Source organism: Halichoerus grypus, chromosome 13, assembly GCF_964656455.1.
Source record: "Halichoerus grypus chromosome 13, mHalGry1.hap1.1, whole genome shotgun sequence".
NCBI lineage: Eukaryota > Metazoa > Chordata > Mammalia > Carnivora > Phocidae > Halichoerus > Halichoerus grypus.
This window is the reverse complement of record NC_135724.1, coordinates 89,394,479-89,414,547: the sequence shown is the minus strand read 5'-3', so window position 1 is coordinate 89,414,547 and position 20,069 is coordinate 89,394,479. Positions and strand designations below refer to the sequence as shown.

Here is a 20,069-nt window from a genome sequence, read left to right as displayed (position 1 = left end):
CCGCTCCTGGGCCATCCCCCCCCCCCCGCCCCGGGCAGGCAGGGTCTCTACCCCGCGGAAAGTTTTCTGCGCCAGGAGGAAGTTGGAAGTTTGGGGAGCCTGAGAAAGCTGCTCCTGCGGCTGCGGGGGTCTGGGTGGCAATGGAGGAGCCCCCTTTGCGAGAGGAGGAGGAAGAAGAGGAGGAGGAAGGGGACGAGGCTGGGCCCGAGGGGGCTTTGAGCAAGAGCCCCTTCCAGCTGACGGCCGAGGACGTGTATGACATCTCCTACGTGATGGGGCGCGAGCTGATGGCCCTGGGCAGCGATCCCCGGGTGACACAGCTGCAGTTCAAGATCGTCCGCGTCCTGGAGATGCTGGAGACGCTGGTGAATGAGGGCAACCTGACGGTGGAGGAGCTGAGGATGGAAAGGGACAACCTGAGGAAGGAGGTGGAGGGGCTGCGGACAGAGGGCTCTGCGGCCGGCGGGCAGGTGAGTGCCGGATTCCGGGCCCTGCGGGGGCATCCTGGGCTGCGTGGGAGAGGAGCTCCCAGTGGCCCGGAGACCGCTCTCCCAGGAATATCCAAGCCCCTGAAAACGACCACAGCGCCCACCCAGTCCTCAGATGAGAAGCATCCTCATAGTTACATTTATCGAGCGCTTACTAGGTGCACTTACCTGGGCTGCGTTAGTTCTGAATCAGGGGCTTTGAGCCTTTTTGACTTGACCTAGCTCAGTGGCTCTCAAGCTTTAGCCTGCAGCGAAACCACCCGGAGTGTTCGTTAAAGCCCAGATTGCAGGGCCCTGGCCCCAGAGTTTCTGATTCAGCAGGTCTGGGGTGGGACCTGAGAACCTGCATTTGTGACAAGTGCCATTGCATTCTGAGAATCTTGACCTAGAATAAGAAGTAAATTTTAAGTGAGAGAAATCAGTGCTGTGATCACCAAAAGACGCCTATAAGAATATTCAGAGCACCTTTATTCAGAATTGTGCCAAACTGGAACAAGTGCAACAGAATGGATATTAAAACTATGGTATAGTCACACAGTGGAATACTACACGGTAGTGAAAAAGAGCAGAGTGCTGGAATACTACACGGTAGTGAAAAAGAGCAGAGTGCTGATACACACAAGTGTGTGCGTGACTCTCACAGACGTTACGCTAAGGGACAGGAGCCAGGCACAAAAGAGAGCCTACTATATATATTTATGGGAAATTCAACAACAGGCAAAATAATCTGTATTCATAGAAGACTGATGGTAGCTCCAGTTGGTGGGGGGGGGAGAGTTCATAGGGAGCGCATCTGGGTGTGATTACATAGGTGTGTACCTATGTTAAAAATCATCAAGGGGTGTTCTGGGTGGCTCAGTCCATTAAAGGTCAGATTCTTGGTTTTGGCTCAGGTCATGATCTGAGGGTGTGGGATCCACCCCTGGTCCAGCTCTGCACTCAGTAGGGAGTTCGCTGGAAATTCTCTCTCTTTCCCTCTCCCTCTTCCTCTGCTCCTCCCGCTGCTCATGCGTGCACTCTCTCTCTCTCTCTAAAGTAAATAAATAAAATCTTTTTTAAAAAAGTCATCAAGCGGGGCGCCTGGGTGGTTCAGTTGTTAGGTGTCTGCCTTCGGCTTAGGTCATGATCCCAGGGTCCTGGGATCGAGCCCCATGTTGGACTCCTTGCTCAGTGGGGAGCTTGCTTCTCCCTCTGTCTGCCGATCCCCCTGCTTGTGCTCTCCCTCTCTCTCTCTCTGACAAATAAATTAATTAAGATAAAAAAAAGCTTGAGGAAGTAAAGAGATATTTAAAAAAAATCATCAAGCTATAAACTCAAGATTAGGCATGTATGTTATACCTCCATTTTACAAAATTACCCATTATATCGCTTTCCAATATTGATGAAACAAAAGTTTTAAGAAACAATTTATTTTAACTCACCCTTATTAAATATGATGCACAATCATACTTGCATATTCTTTTTTTTTTTTTTTAAGATTTTATTTGTTTGGGGCGCCTGGGTGGCTCAGGCGTTAAGCGTCTGCCTTCGGCTCAGGTCATGATCCCAGAGTCCTGGGATCGAGCCCCGCATCAGGCTCCCTGCTCAGCGGGAAGCCTGCTTCTCCCACTCCCCCTGCTTGTGTTCCCTCTCTCGCTGTGTCTCTCTCTGTCAAATAAATAAATAAAATCTTTAAAAAATAAATATATTTTATTTGTTTGTCAGAGAGAGAGCATGAGCACACAAGCAGGGGGAGCGGCCAGCAGAGGGAAAAGCAGGCTCCCCACTGAGCAAGGAATCCAGCGTGGGACTTGATCCCAGGAGTCCGGGATCATGACCTGAGCCAAAGGCAGACGCTTAACCAACTGAGCCACTCAGGAATCACTTTACTTGCCTATTCTATTTTTATGAGTTTTTAAATTCTTGTTGCAATTGATTAGATCAATACGAATTACTAATGGGTCTCCAGCCACACTTAAAAAAAAAAAAAAAGCTGCTCTAAGTGGACTATCTCATTTATTCCTCTTACTATCAGTATATCCATTTTACAGAAATGAGGCATAGAACAGTTAAGTAATTTGCCAAAGGACTTACTGCAAGTAAGAGGTGAAGGCAGGATTTGAACTCAGAGATGCCAGTCTTCACCACCTCACACGAAATACACATATTCGACCTTATTTGTTGGAATGACATTTGATGAGTGATTGCACCGTGCTGGACCCTGGGGCCGCAGAGGTAAATTAGACGGGGACCCTGCCCTCACAGAGCTCCTGTCTAGTGGGAGAAGTAAGACACCCCCACCGGGGTGCCTGGGTGGCTCAGTCGTTAAGCGTCTGCCTTCAGCTCAGGTCATGATCCCGGGGTCCTGGGATCGAGCCCCGCATCGGGCTCCCTGCTCGGCGGGAAGCCTGCTTCTCCCTCTCCCACTCCCCCTGCTTGTGTTCCTGCTCTCGCTATCTCTCTCTCTGTCAAATAAATAAATAAAATCTTTAAAAAAAAAAAAAAGACACCCCCACCTCCAGAACTGCAGTACAAGATCACAAACTGAGAAGCGTGCCAAGAAAGGACAGGAGGAACAGGGTCGCTGACATTTGCAGGGAAATAAGAGCAAAGGTTTCTGGTCACTTCCCTGGTACACTTATTTCAGCTACTTGTTCTTCCCAGTGATAACTGTACTTGTAGATACATTTCTACTTTAGTGTCCATCATACGACATAGTTGAGTATCATGATCATAGTCTGGCTTTTGAGACTCAAGAGACGTTAAGTGACTTGCTCAGAGTGGCTCAGCTCACGTTCTGAGCTCATCCCTGCCACCTCCAACCCCAGGAACAAGGATATGGAGGGAGCCCCACCATAGACCGTGTACAGCGTGCTCTGCACGGGGCCCGGGTGATTTCCTGTGTGGGGCACAGCGGACAAGCTTTATCAACCAGCAGATGAGATGGCATTTTCCTCCCAAACCGCAGTCTTAAGAACAGGGGTGGGGAAAAGGGCAGAGAGAATGAATTAGTTTAGCATCACTAGGCAGTTCATAAAAATACACCTTATTACTTTTTTCGGGTTTTTTTATTTTTTTAAGTATTTTTAATTGCGGTAAATTACATGTAAAATTTACCACCCTAACCATTTTTAAGTGCACACTTAAGTGTCATTAAGTACATTCACATTGTTGTGCAACCATCACCCACCAGTCCTGCCTGAATTCTTTTCATCTTGCAAAACTGAAACTCTGTCCACAGTAAACACTAGCTCCCTACTCCCCCTCCCCCTGTCTACTTTCTATCTCTATGAACTTGCCTATTCCACTATTCTACTTATATTCATATAAGTAGACTTGTATAGTATTTGTCCTTCTGTCACTGGCTTATTTCACTTAACATAATGTCTTCAGGGTCCATCCGTGGTGTGGCTTGTATCAGAATTTCCTTCCTTTTAAAGGCTGAATAATGGGCGCCTTGGTGACTCAGTCGTTAGCAGCGGGAGTGGGAGAGGGAGAAGCAGGCTTCTTGTGTGTCCTTCCAGAGGTACTTTATGGAAACAGAAGCAGATATGAAAATATTTTTCCTTTTTTTTACACAAATGGTATTATAACATATACCCAGTTCTGCCTTTTGTGTATTTTCACTTAACATAGCATGAAAGGTGAATTAAATCAGGATATAAAGAGCTTCATCATCTTTTAATGAGGAAAACTTCCATTGTATGGTATTATCAATTGTTCAGCTGAGGGTTCTTTTTTTTTTTTTTTAAGACTTTATTTATTTATTTGACAGAGAGAGAGAGAGAGCACAAGCAGGGGGAGAGCAGCAAGCAGGGGGAGCAGCAGGGAGAGGGAGAGCAGGCTCCCCGCTGAGCAGAGAGCCCGATGTGGGGCTCGATCCCAGGACCCTGGGATCATGACCCAAGCCAAAGGCAGACGCTTAACCAACTGAGCCACCCAGGAGCCCCAGCTGAGGGTTCTTAACTTGAAGTTCTTGGACGCCCAAGGGGATCGTTGATTCTAATCCAAGAGGCCCATGTCCTTGCATGGGAAAAAATTATATTTTCATTAACTTCCAACTGAAATGTGTCACTTTCTTCAATTGTGAATGTAGACAACAAACCACAGTAATGTTAGCAATTCCTGTGGCAATCACCGATGGAAATCACAGATATCTTCCTGTCCCATTACAGTGTAGTTCACATCTCAAAGTTTTGTTTTTGTTGAGTATTTCACTGGCCCTGCATCTAGCTCACTTTATTTAATAAAGAAGCGGGTATATTAATCATAAATTTGTTTTTAGAGGATTTTGATGAGTGTATGTCACCTTAATTGGTCTCCTTATAATTTTGTGCCTTTCATTTTATACATTTTAACACATTGTTTGGAGGAGGGCCACGTGGGCCTTCCCAGGCTGCCAAAACGGTCCGTGGCACAAAAACGGTTAAGATTCTCTGCTTTAACCAGTCTCCTATCAAAAGACGTTTATGTTCCAATCATTTGCTCTTAGCACGTGCAACACTGAAAAATCCTAACAAATGTCATTTGGTTCCTGAGGGAGAGTGTCTTGAGGAAACGGACGCACTGGATCGGAGGCAAGGAGCATCTGAAATTCGGATAATATGTAATGTTAAATTACGCTTCCCAGAGGCCAAGGAGACCCAGTCCTCCGGCAGTGAGCACAGGTGCTGCTTCCCCACAGCCCTTACAGCCCAGGGGGTGTTCAAACACCCTGATTCCTGTCAGTGCGACGGGAGGAACGTGCTCACTATTCCTGTTATCTCTTCCTCCCGTGCCTTGTTCTCTCCGTCACCTGCAGAACGTTGCGGCCTGGTTGTGCCTTAGTTTTTATTTAACTGGGCATCTATTCGTGGACATGTACGTTGTTTTCAAACAGTTGCTTAAATTTTAGTTTGAAAACATTTCAAGCCTATGGAAGAGCTGCCAGAAAAGCACCATGGACACCCGTATACCGTTCACCGGGATTCAGGTATTGTTTTCAGTTGTGTGTGTGTGTGGTGTGTAGTATGTCTTAGAAGATACACACCGAAGTATTTATATACACACACAAAACACATATACGTGTATGTGTATATGCATATACAAAAGTAATATGCATTACGTATTCACTACTAGTTTTCCTCAACTATTTGAGCAGACATTACGTTAGTTGCAGGATTAGTAGAAGACTAGGCTCCTTTACCCTAAATACTTCAGTGAGTATCTCACAAGACCTACTCTTGCATAATAGCAAGTAAATGATCGAATTCAGAGGGAAAAAGTGACAATACAAAGACCTGATATACTACCCCTATTCAAAATTCAGAATAATGTCCTTTACAGCATGTTTTTTCCGGTGCAGGACCCAATCCGGGGTTACACAGTACCTTTGGTTGACATATCTCTTCAGTCACCTTTAATCTGGAACAGCTCTTCAGCTTTTTCTTGTCTTTCACGACCTTGACATTTTTGAAGATTATGTATCAGTTGGTTTGTAGAATGTCCTTCAATTTGGGTTGGTTCTGAGGTATCATGGGTGAGTTCAAGTGATACGTGTTTAGCACAAATACTGCTGGAGGGATGCCGTGCCATAGTGCACCGTATCGGGAGGCACTGGACTCAGTTTGTCATTACTGGTGATGTCAACTTGTATCACTTGCGTAATATGGTGTCTGCAAGATTTCTGCACTGTAAAGGGGACTTTATTCCCCTTTGTAATTCATAAGTACTTGTGGGAAAATACTTTAAAACTGTGGAAAATATTCTGTTCCCCAACAAGCTTTCACCCAAAAGTTTTAGATCCATTCATTAGGCTCCCCTGAATTGATTATCACAAAGTTGGTTAAAAAAGGATGATTTTTTTTTCTGTTAAAGATTTTTTTTAAAAGATTTTATTTATTTATTTATTTATTTATTTATTTATTTATTTGAAAGACAGAGAGAGTGAGTGAGAGAGCATGAGCAGGGGGAAGGGGAGAAGCAGACTCCCTTGCTGAGCAGGGAGCCTGATGCGGGGCTCCAATCCAGGACCCTGGTATCCTGACCTGAGCCTAAGGCACTCAGCTTAACCATCTGAGCCACCCAGGTGCCCCACTGGTAAAGATTTTATTTTTGGGGCGCCTGGGTGGCTCAGTCGTTACGCATCTGCCTTTGGCTCAGGTCATGATCCCAGGGTTCTGGGATCAAGCCCCGCATCGGGCTCCTGGCTCCGTGGGGAGCCTGCTTCTCCCTATCCCACTCCCCTTGCTTATGTTCCCTCTCTAGCTGTGTTTCTGTCAAATAAGTAAATAAAACCTTAGAAAAAAAAAAAGATTTTATTTTTAAGTAATCTCTACACCCAACATGGGGCTTGAACTCACAACCCCAAGATCAAGAATCTCATGCTCAACCGACTGAGCCAGCCAGGGGCCCCAAAAGGATGAGTGTTCCACTCTGTCATCTTGTACACTCATTAATTGGCCTTCTGCTCCTCTTCCTTCCCTGTTTTAGTCAGAGTTCTCCGGAGAAACAGAACCAATAGGGGATATAGCTATTGCTATAAAGGGGATAGTTACTTGAGGCATTGGCTTATGCAGTTATGGAGGCTGAGAAGTCTTACAGTCTTCAGTCTGCAAGCTGGAGAACCAGGAGGTCCTGTGAACTCAGGGGAGGTGGGCTGATGGTGTAAGTCCTGGTCTGGAACCAAAAGCCCAAGAACCAGGAGTGTCAATGTCTGAGGGCAGGAGAAGGAGGATGTGCCACATCAACAGACAGAGCTCAGAATTTACCCTCGTTCCACCTTTTGTTCTGTTCAGGCCCTCAGTGGATTGGATGATGCCCGCCCACCCATCAGGGAAGGCCATCTGCTTTACTCAGTGCATCAGTCCAAATGCTAATGTCTTCCAGACACACTCCGAAATAACGTTTAACCAGCTATCTGGGCAATCCTTAGCCCAGTCAAGTAGACACATAAAATTAACCATCACATCCCCGTTAATGAACTAATTTAAATATTTAAATTTTAAGTGTGAACAAACAAGATTTGCCTTTTTGGGGTGGACAGTCCATCCTCATGAGGGAAACCGTATAAGCGACCAACGTCTTTTCTCGCAGGTGAACCTGGGACCGGACAAAATGGTGGTTGACCTGACAGACCCCAACCGACCACGCTTCACCCTCCAAGAGCTGCGGGACGTGCTCCAGGAACGCAACAAGCTCAAGTCCCAGCTGCTCGTGGTGCAGGAAGAGCTGCAGTGTTATAAGAGGTGGGGCTCCCCTGCCCTGGGTGCCCCCGCACTGCAGAGCCATACCCTGCCCGCAATTCCTTGACACGCTCTGTATTTGTTCTTATTTTCGCTCAGCCAGTTTATTGGGGACCTACTCGATGCCAGGCACTATTCCTGGCACCGGGCTATAGCAGTGAACAAACCAGAGAAAGTCCATGCTAGTCTAGGGGGGAAGACAGGCAATTGACAAGGAAGTCTGAGATGAACATGCAGGATAATGGTGGTAAGTGCTCTAAAGAATGTAAACCAAGGTGACGGGGGCGCCTGGGTGGTGCAGTTGGTTGGGCGTCCGGCTCCTGATTTTGGCTCGAGTCATCATCTCGGGGTTGTGGAAGCGAGTTCTGCGTCGGGCTCCTCGCTGGGTGTAGAGCCTGCTTGAGATTCTCTCGCTCTCCCTCTGCCCCTCCACCCTCCTCTTTCTCTCTCTCCCTCTCTAAACAAAACAAAAAAAACAAGGTGACATATGACAGCAAAGTGCTGGGGGCTTGGGGAGGGGCCTGTTTTACATGGGCTGGTCAGTGAAGACCCTTCTGAGGTGAATGACAAGAAGCAGCCAACCATGTAAAGATTGGTAGGGCAAAAGTAGAGCGAGGGCACTAAGACCCTGAGGTGGGAACCACCGTGGCCAATTTAAGAGACCCAACATGGTAGAAGTTGGAACACAGGTAGAGGATGAGAGGTATGCCTTGTGAGCCCCAGAAAGGGGCTCTAATTTTATTGTAAGTGTAGTGAGAAGTCATTGGAAAGTTTTAATCAAGGAAATGACAAGATCTGATTTACTGTTTTGTTTGTTTTTATTTTTTATTTATTTTTTTAAGGAGGCTCCATGCCCAATGTGGGGCTTGAACTCACCACCCTGAGATCACAAGTCGGAAGCTCTACCCACTGAGCCACCCAGGCGCCCCTGATTTAGTGTTTTAAAAGATCAAATGTGGGGCACCTGAGTGGCTTAGTCGTTAAGCATCTGCCTTCAGCTCAGGTCATGATCCCAGGGTCCTGGGATCAAGCCCCGCATCAGGCTCCCTGCTCCGCGGGAAGCCTGCTTCTCCCTCTCCCACTCCCCCTGCTTGTGTTCCCTCTCTCGCTGTGTCTCTCTTTGTCAAATAAATAAATAAAATCTTAAAAAAATAAATAAATAAAAGATCAAACGTGAAGGGCACCCGGCTGGTCTTGATCTCGGGGTCATGAGTTCAAGCCCCACATTGGGTGTGGAGCCTACTTTAAAAAACTCGGGCGCCTTGGTGGAGCAGTTGTTTAGGCATACGACTCTTGGGTTCGGCTCAGGTCTTATCTCAGGGTCCCGGAATTGAGCCCAGTGTGGGGCTCCGCGCTCAGCAGGGAGTCGGCTTCAGGATTTTCTGTCTCTCCCTCTCCTGCCCCTTCCCCTGCTCACTCGGCATGCGCACGCACACTCTCTCTCTCTCTCACACAAATAAATAAATAAATCTTTAAAATAAATTATCAGTGTGGTAACCTGATAACTGAACCAGTTGGTTCTTTGGAAATACACACTGAAGTATTTAGGAATATAAGGGGGTAAGATGTCTCCAGCTTACTCTCAGGTGGTTCAGAAAGAAGATAGATGCATGGATGGATGGGTAGGTGGGTGGGTGGATGGATGGATAGATGGATAGGCAGATAGGGGGGTAGAGAGATACACAGAGAAACAATTGGGAGGGGGATCTGGGTAAAGAGTATATGGGAATTCTTCATACTAATCTTACAACTTTTCTGTAGATTTGAAATTATATAAAAGTTAAAAGCTTAAAAAGATCACAAGAGGGCACCTGGCTGGCTCAGATGGTTAAGTGTCTGCCTTTGGCTCAGGTCATGATCCTAGGATCTTGGGATCGAGTCCTGCATCGAGGTCCCTGCTCAGTGGGGGAGCCTGCTTCTCCCTCTGCCTCTACTGCTCCCCCTGCTTATGCTCTCTCACTCTCTCTGTCAAATAAATAAAATTAAATTAAAATTAAAAAACTATTATTATTATTAAAAAAAAAACCACAAAAGGGGCACCTGTCTTGCTTAGTTGGTGGAGTGTGTGACTCTTGGTCTCGGGGTCATGAGTTTGAACCCCATATTGGGTGTAGAGATTACTTAAAAATAAAATCCTAAAAAAAAATCACAGTAACACGTGTAGGGAAAAGATTGTAGGGCAATCAAGAGACGAAATAAGAAGCTGTTGACCTATCAGGTTTGGACTTTGCTGTATTCATCTGCACCCTGTTTCCCAAAATGTTTTCTTTCGTGTAAGTGCTTCTTGAAAAGGGGGCTCTAAAAAAAAAGAAAGAAAGAAAAAGAAAAGGGGGCTCTGTGGCCAAATCATTCTGGGAAACCGTTGAGTTAAATAAAGCAGATTCCCTTAGAGACAGAAGAAGGAAAGCCCAAGAGAATAAAAACTCAGCGCCAGCTAATATTTATCAACGCATACTGTATGCCAGGCACTCTGCTAAATGTATTCCAAGCATCGTTTCAGTTAGTGCTCACAGCAAGGTGAGCTAAGGTAATGTTATCTCCAAGGTGTTCTAAGGTTCATGAAAGTCAGGTACCTGCTTGAAGTCCCATAGCTGGTGGGGACAATGGTGAGACATGACCTCAGACAGCCTGATATCAGAGCCTGTGCTTTTAGTAATCATGCCACATTTGGACTCTGAAAGTTTAGAAGTAAGAAATACGCTGGCTCAGGGGCGCCTGGGTGGCTCAGTCGTTAAGCATCTGCCTTCGGCTCAGGTCATGATCTCAGGGTCCCGGGATCGAGCCCTGCATCAGGCTCCCTGCTCAGCGGGGAGTCTGCTTTTCCCTCTCCCCCTGCCCCTCTACCCTGACTTGTGCTCTTTCTCTGTCTCTTTCTCTCAAATAAATAAATAAAATCTTTTTAAAAAAACAAATTCATTCAATGTAGAATTCCTAAGGGAGCAGCAGTACAGTAAAAGTGTTGTAGCAAGCTTTGCACAGCGGCAGTATCGTAGCCAATGAGGTTTATCCGAGGCGCAATTATTGCTAATTAAAAATGTTCTAGCAAGCCAAATCTAAAAGGGCTGAGTTCTGCCAACAAGAATTTAATTGTCTTCCTTCTGCTGAGGTTGGAACCATGTTAATGGAAAGACCTGTCTTCCTCTCATTTAGTAAGTACTTCAGACACAGGTAGTTGAAAACAGGAACCGCTGAACTGCTAGGGCTTGAGCAGCTTGTTAGCGAATAGAGCGACACGCTTCAGTTCCAGTTTTGAATTCCAGAGAGCATCAGCCGTGTACTTCCCCTCGGGTAGAGGCCAGCTGATGGCAGGATTCTGTTTACTCACTCGGGTCCTGTATTCTAGAGAAACCAGCATGTCAGCTGAGGTATTCTCCTAGCAAGTGCATCAGTTTCGAGGTCCAAGGTCATACTAATGATTGTTTCTCATTGAGGCAGATGTGGTAGGCTGCTTCCAAAGATGGCCACGATTTTTCCCATCCTGCGTGCCTTCTGCAGTGAGCCTTTTCCACCCCTCAAGAGGCAGAGTCTATTTTTTCCCTGCCCTTGAGTCTGGGCAGCCCAGCGACTTGCTTTGGCCAATGGAATGTGGTGGAGGCAATGCTGTTTGGCTTCTGAGGCTAGGGGAGGCCTGTTGCAGCTTCCATTTTGGTCCTCGTGGAATTTCTTGTCCTCGTGGAGTGCTTGAGACCACAGTCCTGTGAGGAAGCTCGAGGTAGTACCAGGGCGAAGTCACACAAAGAACAGAGGTGCCCCAGCTGATGGCCCCAGCTGTGCCCAGCCCCCAGATGACCCACCAAGCCAACCGTAAGAAATGGAGCCATCACGAGAAATCATAAATCCTTCATTGTTTTAAATCACTATGGTTCAGGGTGTTATGTAACAATAGATAATGGAAAAGGGGGGTTATTAATAATAAATTAATAATGTATTAATATTAATACTATAATAGGTAAATAATAATATTGAATAATAAGAGCTCACTCTTTGCAAAGGAGAGAGAAGGATGAATCCTGCTCTCTGACACTCATACCTCAAGAGGTGTCTCAGTCTGCCGGGCTGCCAAAACAAAATACATACACTGGGTGGTTCAAACAATAGACATTTTTTTCTCACAATTCTGGAGGCTAAAGTCCAAGATCAGGGTGCCAGCATGGTTAGTTCTGACTCTTCGTGGCTTCTTGCACACGGCAGAGAGGAAGCCCTCAGACGTCTCCTCTTACAAGGGTTCTAATCCAACCATGGGGACCCCACCCTCTTGACCATCTAAACTTAATTGTTTCCCAAAGGCCCCATCTCTAAATACCATTACACTGGGGCTTAGGGCTTCAACATATGAATTCTGGGGGACACGATCCAATCTGTAGGAAAGGGGAAACACCACAGGTATAAATTAACCAGCAGGTGCCACAGCAAAATACCCAAGTGGAGATAACAATTTCATACATTGAAACAATGCATTGTGGTCAGGCTTCTATTGGTGGCAAGTGACAGAAATCCAATTCAGACTAGCTTAAGTACAAAAGGGAATTTATTAACCCACATAGCTAGGAAGGATCTTGGGACTGCTTTCAGAAATAAAGAACAAACTGCAGTTGAGGCGTCAGGGTTGGAGGGGCCCAAGACTTGGTGCCTCTTTCTTTCCTCCTTGTTTCTCTTTGTTGGCCTCATTGTTTTCTGTTGTAGACACCCTTTCTAGGAATCTTAGGAAATGTGGATGCTGGCAGTCCCAGCTGGACAAATGAGAGAGAACAGCTTTCTTCCAGCTTCTGTACATCAAGTCCAGGGAAATATTCTGGTCCTCTTTAAGTCAACTGACCTCAGTATCTTATCAATCAATATCAATTCAACTTAATTTAATTATTTGTTTATTTTTTTTAAAGATTTTATTTATTTAATTTTAAAGATTCTATTTATTTATTTATTTGACAGAGAGAGACAGCGAGAGAGGGAACACAAGCAGGGGGAGCGGGAGAGGGAGAAGCAGGCTTCCCGCCGAGCGGAGAGCCCAATGCGGGGCTGGATCCCAGGACCCCGGGATCATGACCTGAGCCGAAGACAGACGCTTAAAGACTGAGCCACCCAGGCGCCCCAGATTTTATTTATTTATTTGAGAGAGAGAGAGAGCTAGAGAGAGAGCACAAGGCGGGGGAGGGGCAGAAGGAGAAGCAGACTCCCTGCTGAGCAGGGAGCCCAACGTCGGGCTAGATCCCAGGACCCTGGGATCATGACCTGAGCCGAAGGCAGATGCTTAACCGACTGAACCACCCAGGCGCCCCAATTTATTTGTTTATTGACTGCTTCTTTCCCCAATGGAAAAACATAAATTGCATGATAGGAGATAATTTTGTTTTGTTCACCGCTGTAGTGTCAGGTGCTATGTATTACCTCACTTACTCAATCCTGGGGGGCAGTTACTCTTATTGTCCTCATTTTTAAAAAAATATTTTATTTATTTATTTATTTGTCAGAGAGCGAGAGAGAGCACAAGCAGGGGGAGCGGCAGGCAGAGGGAGAAGCAGGCTCCCCACTGAGCAAGGAGCCCAATGTGGGACTCAATCCCAGGACCCTGAGCTGAAGGCAGACACTTAACCCACTGAGCCACCCAGGCGTCCCTCTTATTATTCTCATTTTATTGATTAGAAAATCAAGGCTTAAGTTAGAGTATTTTTTTTTTTTTAAGTTAGAGTATTGATATGTGGTCATATTCCTAGAAAGTGGAGAAACTTGAAGTATTAGCCAATGCAGTTAGACAAGAGAAAGAAAGAAGAGGCATCAACATTGGAAAGGTGGGGGGAAGAGTCTCCTTATTAGAAGCAGAATCTCTCTGACTCTGCTTTCAATGATACTATTACTAATATAATAATAATTATTAAGACCCTTCACTTTCAGAGCTGCTCAGACAGAAGGTCTGCAATAAAACAACCCTTTTATTTGTCCCCTTTTCCCCAGTGGTCTGATTCCACCAAGAGAAGGCCCAGGAGGAAGAAGAGAAAAAGACACCCTTGTTGCCAAGACCAGCAAGACCGGCAGTAACAAGGAGGAGAAGACAATCATAAGGAAGCTGTAAGTTACTTGCTGCCCGTTGCTACTAAATCGTTGCTGAAGGAAGGCGAGGAGGCCCGAGGAGGCTGGCCAGCTACCCAGGGTGGGGACGTGTCCTGGTTCGTGGTGCTACAGCGGATAGGAAAATTCGGGGCTGGACTGTTAGGAGATCTGTTAGGCAGTAGTCTAAGCATTGACTCTTCACAGTGACCCTGTGAGGTCGGAGCTGCCATCATCTTCATTCTACAGGTGGGGAAATAGATACTGAGAGGCAAAGTAATTTGCCTGAGGTCACCCAGATAGTAAATCGTAAAGTCAAGACTTGAACCTAGAAGTCCAGATTCTACACTATTGCCTCCCTATGATAGAATAATACTACAACAACAAGAAAACCAACAATAATTATTAGAGTTTAAGGGGGATTCATGGGGCGCCTGGCTGGCTCAGCTGGAGGAGCACGTGACTCTTGATCTCGGGGTCATGAGTTAGAGCCCCACATTGGGTGTGGAGATGACTTAATAAAAGGGCAGGGGTGGCTGATTCATTACCTCTCTTACCTCCAACTTTCTCTCTTTTTTATTTTTTATTTTTTTAAGATTTTATTTATTTATTTGAGAGAGAGAGAAAGAGTACAAGCAGGGGGAAGGGCAGAGGGAGAGGGGAGGCTGAGAGGGTAGCCCAACGCGGGGCTTGATCCCCGGACCCCGGGATCATGACCCGAGCCGAAGGCAGATGCTTAACTGATCGAGGGACTGAGCCTCTCTTACTTCCAAATTTAGAGGACCCTGTGTCTCCCATCGTTGGGCCACATAATATGATTTCCTTTGAATACTCCCCTCGTATTTATGCTCCTTTGTTAATCCCTCATTTCTTCGGGTGCTAAGGCTCAAACCATAGAATGTGGGGTCCTTGTTTAAAATTCAGATTCTCAGAAGTCAAGTCTAGGATGAAGCCCAGAAATCTGGATTTCTAATAAATTCCCCAGGTTAACTCTGATGTGGAGACCCCTTGGACCACACTTTGAAACCCGTTCTCAGCTGACAAGTGTCAATACAATGAGGCGCGCCCTTCCCCCACCCCTCCATGAAGCAAACAGCCCATTTGCCTTGGCTGCCCTGAGAATGTCTGGCCCGGTGACAGTTACCAGCCCCTGACCTCTTGGACAGAACTGAGAAACAGCCTTGGTCAGGGATCTCAAATGCCTGTGGGGGCCAGGCACTTAACGCAGATGAGTGATGGGGGTGTGGGGTGGGGTGGGGGGGACATTTGCCAGGGTCCTGGCAAGAAACAAATAGCACACTTAAAAGGAGTGACTGAAAAGATTTAAAGAAGGGACATCTTACAGACATGACAGACATGGGAGCAGGGTTAAGGGAACCAGCAAGGGATAGAAAAGCACTCTAGCATGGCAGCTGGGCTGAGGGAGCAATGAGGGAAAGGGAAGGGGGGTGGTCAGCAGAGGGACACAGCAACTAGTAAGACCAGCCTGGCGGGGAGGGAGCCGGGGCATCAATACACCCCCCTCCCCACCTTCCCAGCTCCTGCTGGGGCCTCCTAGTAACTGAGCCCATCCTGAAGCTAGAGGACAGAGGAAGAAGATTTGCTGTCATCCACAGAGATCAGCCTCCTGGAGCAGAGAAGGGATGAGATGGGCAGAGAAGGGATGAGATGAATCTGAGGGCAGAGAAGGGATGAGATGAATCTGAGGGCCAAGCAGCCCACAGAATATGCACATACATAGTTTAGTTAAGTATTACCAGACTTTCTGGAATGCCCGCATGAAAACCGCTGTGTCAGACAAGACCACCTGAAACCCAAATGATTCATCCCTTCAACACATATTTATTGGGGGCCTACCACGTGCCAGGCATTGTTCTAGGTCCTGGGGATGCAGTGAACAAGACAGAGCCCCTGCCTTCATGGTGCTTCCGTTCCAGCAGGGGAGTCAGAATGAGCAGCTAAGGAAGCGTATTGACAGGACCGTTTCAGATACCCATTCAATAGGCTGCTGAGAGAGAAGTTGACAGGGGGCAGCTTCAGATTTGGGGAGTCCTGGAAGCCTTCAATGAGGAGGGGACATTCAAGCTGGGCCCTGAAAGACCATAAAGACGTGAGGGAAGTGCATTTCTGGTGGAGGGAACAGCAGGTATAAAGGCCTGAGGCAGGAGAGAAGCACGGAGAATCCAGTGAGGGCTGAGGTCAGTCAGGGCAGGGGGCAGGGGTTCCCAGCGAGGACCCTGAGTTTCACGGTGAGCGCTTTGGGAAGACATTGGAGGGTTTTAAGCTGGAGAGTGACATGTGCATATTTACATGGAAAAGCTCACTCTGGCTGCTTTGTGGAGGAGGTGTGGGGGGGACAGACTCAAAGCCGGGCCTGGGGGAGTGTTTCTTTCCCAAGGAAGGTTCTCCTGAAGTAAGGTAATGAAGGAAAGAGCATCTCCATGCCACACCAGCTGTTGCATCTGAAGGCATTTAACACTTCTGTTGGCTGGGCAGGAGATGTAAACTACTGGTTTCTTTGGGCCTCTTGGAGGAGAGTTCTTTGGCCCCTTAGAGTTTGAGCCTGATAAGGCAAAAAATAAGATGTTTGTTCTATGCACGAGCCATACTGAGGTCGTGTGTCTAATGAGCATGAGGCCACAATTTCATGGTCAGACAAGCTCATTATAATGGAATGAGTGAATGGATGAATGAATGAGTGAATGAATGGCTTTCTGAAGAAGTAGGTCATGCTAAGAAGGATTTTGGTCTTTATCCTGAGGGCAGTGGGGAGCCATGGAGTGGTGTGAGCTGAGGAATGACTTAGCTCTGTATAGTGACACGGTCCTTCTGGCTGCCATGTGAGTGGATTGTAGGGGGTGGCGCTCATCGTGGTGACTTGGACTGGGGGGTGGTAGTGGAGGAGATGAGGAGTGTTGGGATTAGGAACATATTTGGGGCATGATGACTAAAATATAGCAGATGGGGGGGGAGGAGCTGAGAACAACTCCCGGGTTCCTGGCATGAATAATGAGGCGAGGGATGATGTCACTTCCTGAGACAGGGAAGGGGGCGGGGAAGGGGGCCGGTATGCACAGGTTCAGGGGAGGATGGCTGAGTCCGAATACTAGTCCAGGGCCCGCCCCAGCCATGGCGAGCAGAGCTGCTAACGGTGCTCAGGGGGTTTGTCTTTGACCAGAAGCACTAGCCCATATTCCCCGTCACTGGCTTTCCACCCCACCAGCCAGCTCTGGGTCTTTCTCATAGCTGCAATTAGCACTGAGATTGAACGTTGTGATCCACCCCAGATAGCTTTCTTCCTTTTCAAAACTTTGCATATGAGGGGGAAAAACACTGAACGTTTGGTATTCGTGTCTCAGGGCATATCTAGGTTTTATCCAAGAATTTATATGCCAATCTTTATTCATTGCAAAGATCTGTTTTATAATTGTAAGTAACATGGATGCTTCCTCCACAATAAAACCTCCTGAAATTAAAAAAAAAAGTTCAGACACCATTTTTCCGCATAGCACAGTGCTTAAGTGGGCTCTGGGTCCAACTCCTGGTTCTACAACTTACTGTGTGACCTTGGGCCTGTGACTGAACCTTGCAGGACCTCAGTTTGCTAATCTATAAAATAGGGATATTGAGGGTACTTACCTCATCGAGGTGTTATGAGTGTGAAATGAGCTGATAGATGGAAAACCCCTGAACAGTGCTGCCCCCACTGAGCCCTGGGCAAATGTTTGAGTCAGTGGCCTGCAAGAGCCTCTCACAGATTCTGCAGAGTTCTGCCCTCCTTGCTTCGTTCCGTCTATGCCCTCTGACCCTTCTCTCTCTATACCCAGGTTCTCTTTCCGATCGGAGAAGCAGATGTAGATCGAAAGCCACGACTAAGACAGAGATTCTCGGACTCAAGAAGGCAATGCACCAAGACTTCCAAACTCATCTCTCAGGGCCACGCATACTCACTGTACTTGCTCATCTGTTTCCCCGGAAAGCCACCAAGGAGGAAGGAGGTGAGGCTCTCTCGTGATAATTTTTTCCCTGGCTTCAGAACTGGACACCGCTGAAGCCTTGGCCAAGGCTGGGGAAGCAGCACAAAGAAATCAAGAAAGCAGAAGGAAAGCAAAAACGAGGCCCACTTCCTGCTGCACGCCAGCCGTCCAGAGGGACCTCCAGTGTGCAGACGTGCGTTCTGCCTGTCTGGTCTCACGGATGACCTGGGTCTTTACCATGTAGTAGCAGCGAAATTCGTGAGCCCAAAGGGAGAGGGGAGGAGAGAATGCAGGAAAAAATGGTATTGACATTCCAGTGATGATTTCACAGATATTTAGTGAACGTTCGGTTTTGCTAACATGACTTTCTTTACATGATTTTGTATTAAAGTGAAATGACTTTTATACTTTCTCTGAGTGTTTCTGAGTGGTGCCTGGAGTTATATGACCTTGTCTGTGGTGCTTTAACCTTTCAGAGTCTTGGTTTCCAAATCTGTAAACTGTATTTATGTACGTGTGCGTATTTATTTGGTGGTGTATATATGGTGCATATACATTTCAGTGACTTTAAGTGATGCACCAGTATTTTGTGTGTTGCTATGAGAGAAAAAAATGCTGCAAATTATTATTATTATTTTTAAAGATTTTATTTATTTATTTGACAGAGAGAAAGAGCAAGCACAAGCAGGGGGAGCAGCAGAGGGAAAGGGAGAACCAACATGGGGCTCGATCCCAGGACCCTGTGATCATGACCTGAGCCGGGGGTAGATGCTTAACTGACTGAGCCACCCAGGTGCCCCTTATTATTATTTTTTAAAGATTTATTTATTTATTTGAGAGAGAGAGAGCATGAGCAGCAGGAGGGGCAGAGGGAGAGGGAGAGAATCTCAAGCAGACTCCCCACTGAGTGTGGAGCCTGATACAGGGCTCGATCCTACAACCCTGAGATCATGACCTGAGCCAAAACCAAGAGTCAGATGCTTAACCGACTGAGCCACCCAGGTACCCCTATTATTATTTTTTTGACGAAAGTTCCCAACTAACCAAAGCATTTTTTTTTTAAGATTTATTTATTTCTTTTAGAGAGGGAGAGAGGAAGACAGAGAAAGAGCGAGCATGGTGGGGAGGGGCAGAGGGAGAGGGAGAGAGAGAATCATAAGCAGACTCTGCACTGAGTGTGGACCTGACATGGGGCTCGATCCAATGACCCGGTGATCACGACCTGAGCCGAAACCACGCAGTCGGATACCATGACTGCACCACCCAGGTGCCCCCCAAATAACCAAAGCATCTTGAGAAAGAAGAACAAAGATGAGGTATCACAATCCTAGATTTCAAGATATACCACCAAGCTAGAGTAATCAAAGCAGTCTGGTACCGGCACAAAAATAGACAGATCCACAGAACAGAAGAGAGAACCCAGAAATAAACCCACACTTACGTGGTCAGTTGATCTATAGGCAAGAATATACAATGGGAGAAAGACAGTCTTTTCAACAAACGGTGCTAGGAAAATGGGACAAATTATAACATTAAGATGCTATTGATTTTAAGGCTCGTCCTGATTTCAAAGATGTTAAAATGTGGGGGGCGGGGAATGCGTTTAGGATTCAATGAAATACAGTCTGTAGAGAACAGATGGCCGCTCTTTGCAGAGAAACTCCTGGGCCTGCTGAGAACATCCTGTGAGCCGGTCGTGCTGGTGCCGACCCTGGCTTGCTGAAGGGTCTGCCTGCTGCATGGACCTCGCTTATTCCTGGAACAACTCGGGGCGCCGGGGACCAGCACTAACCCGCCAGTGTACAGATGCGGAAAGTGAAACTCCAAAAGAGGAAAGTACACGAGGTCACAGAGCTAGGAAGTGGCTGCCCAAGATGCACGTGCGGGCCTGATTCTGAGGCCTGGGTTCGTACCTGCAACGCACAACGTGCCCTTCTTCTCCAAAAAGCACTCATGTTGATGATGAATGTGTGTCTCGCTACACCACTTGGAGGACTTTTCGCCCGCTGCCTCACCGCACCTCTGTGGGATGGGTGTCATCATTCCCGTGGTGCACTCAAGGTGACGGCGCACTGCGGCTGAGGAACTCGTCCAGGATCCCAGCTCCAAAGTGGTAGAAGTCGGACCCGAACCCAGAGGTAAACTCCACAACCCAGGCTTCACCCACTCTGCCTCCCAAGAAATGCTGGCCCCGCTCAGGCCGGTCCAGAATGCCATATTGGCAGAGCCGTTGATGAGGGGCTCCTGATTTCTAACCCCAGATGATGCTGTCATCCTCACGGGGTGCTCCCCTCTTCACAGGGGGAGGGAGGAGAAAGCTTTTCTGTGCCTTGGAGGTGAGAGCTGGCTGGGAAAACGGA

At 47.1% G+C, this 20,069-nt stretch overlaps 1 protein-coding gene and 1 non-coding gene across 3 annotated transcripts; both read left to right on the top strand.

The window, feature by feature from the left end:
- The first annotated feature begins 32 nt into the window (after positions 1-32).
- Positions 33-18,121, top strand: RILPL2 (Rab interacting lysosomal protein like 2). 2 transcript variants are annotated; one of them, XM_036080546.2, is made up of 5 exons: positions 33-470; positions 5,362-5,439; positions 7,542-7,693; positions 13,640-13,753; positions 17,560-18,121. In XM_036080546.2, exons 1-5 carry the CDS (start codon positions 141-143, stop codon positions 17,588-17,590), a joined length of 705 nt encoding a protein of 234 aa, XP_035936439.2. In that variant the 5' UTR covers positions 33-140; the 3' UTR covers positions 17,591-18,121. The 2 variants fall into 2 exon arrangements, with proteins under 2 accessions (XP_035936439.2, XP_035936448.2); XM_036080555.2 differs by lacking the exon at positions 5,362-5,439 and having other exon boundaries at positions 40-470.
- On the top strand, positions 10,658-10,797 carry LOC118528576 (U4 spliceosomal RNA). The gene has a single exon (XR_013443588.1). It is a non-coding gene; the product is annotated as a U4 spliceosomal RNA (small nuclear RNA).
- Positions 18,122-20,069: the final 1,948 nt, after the last annotated feature.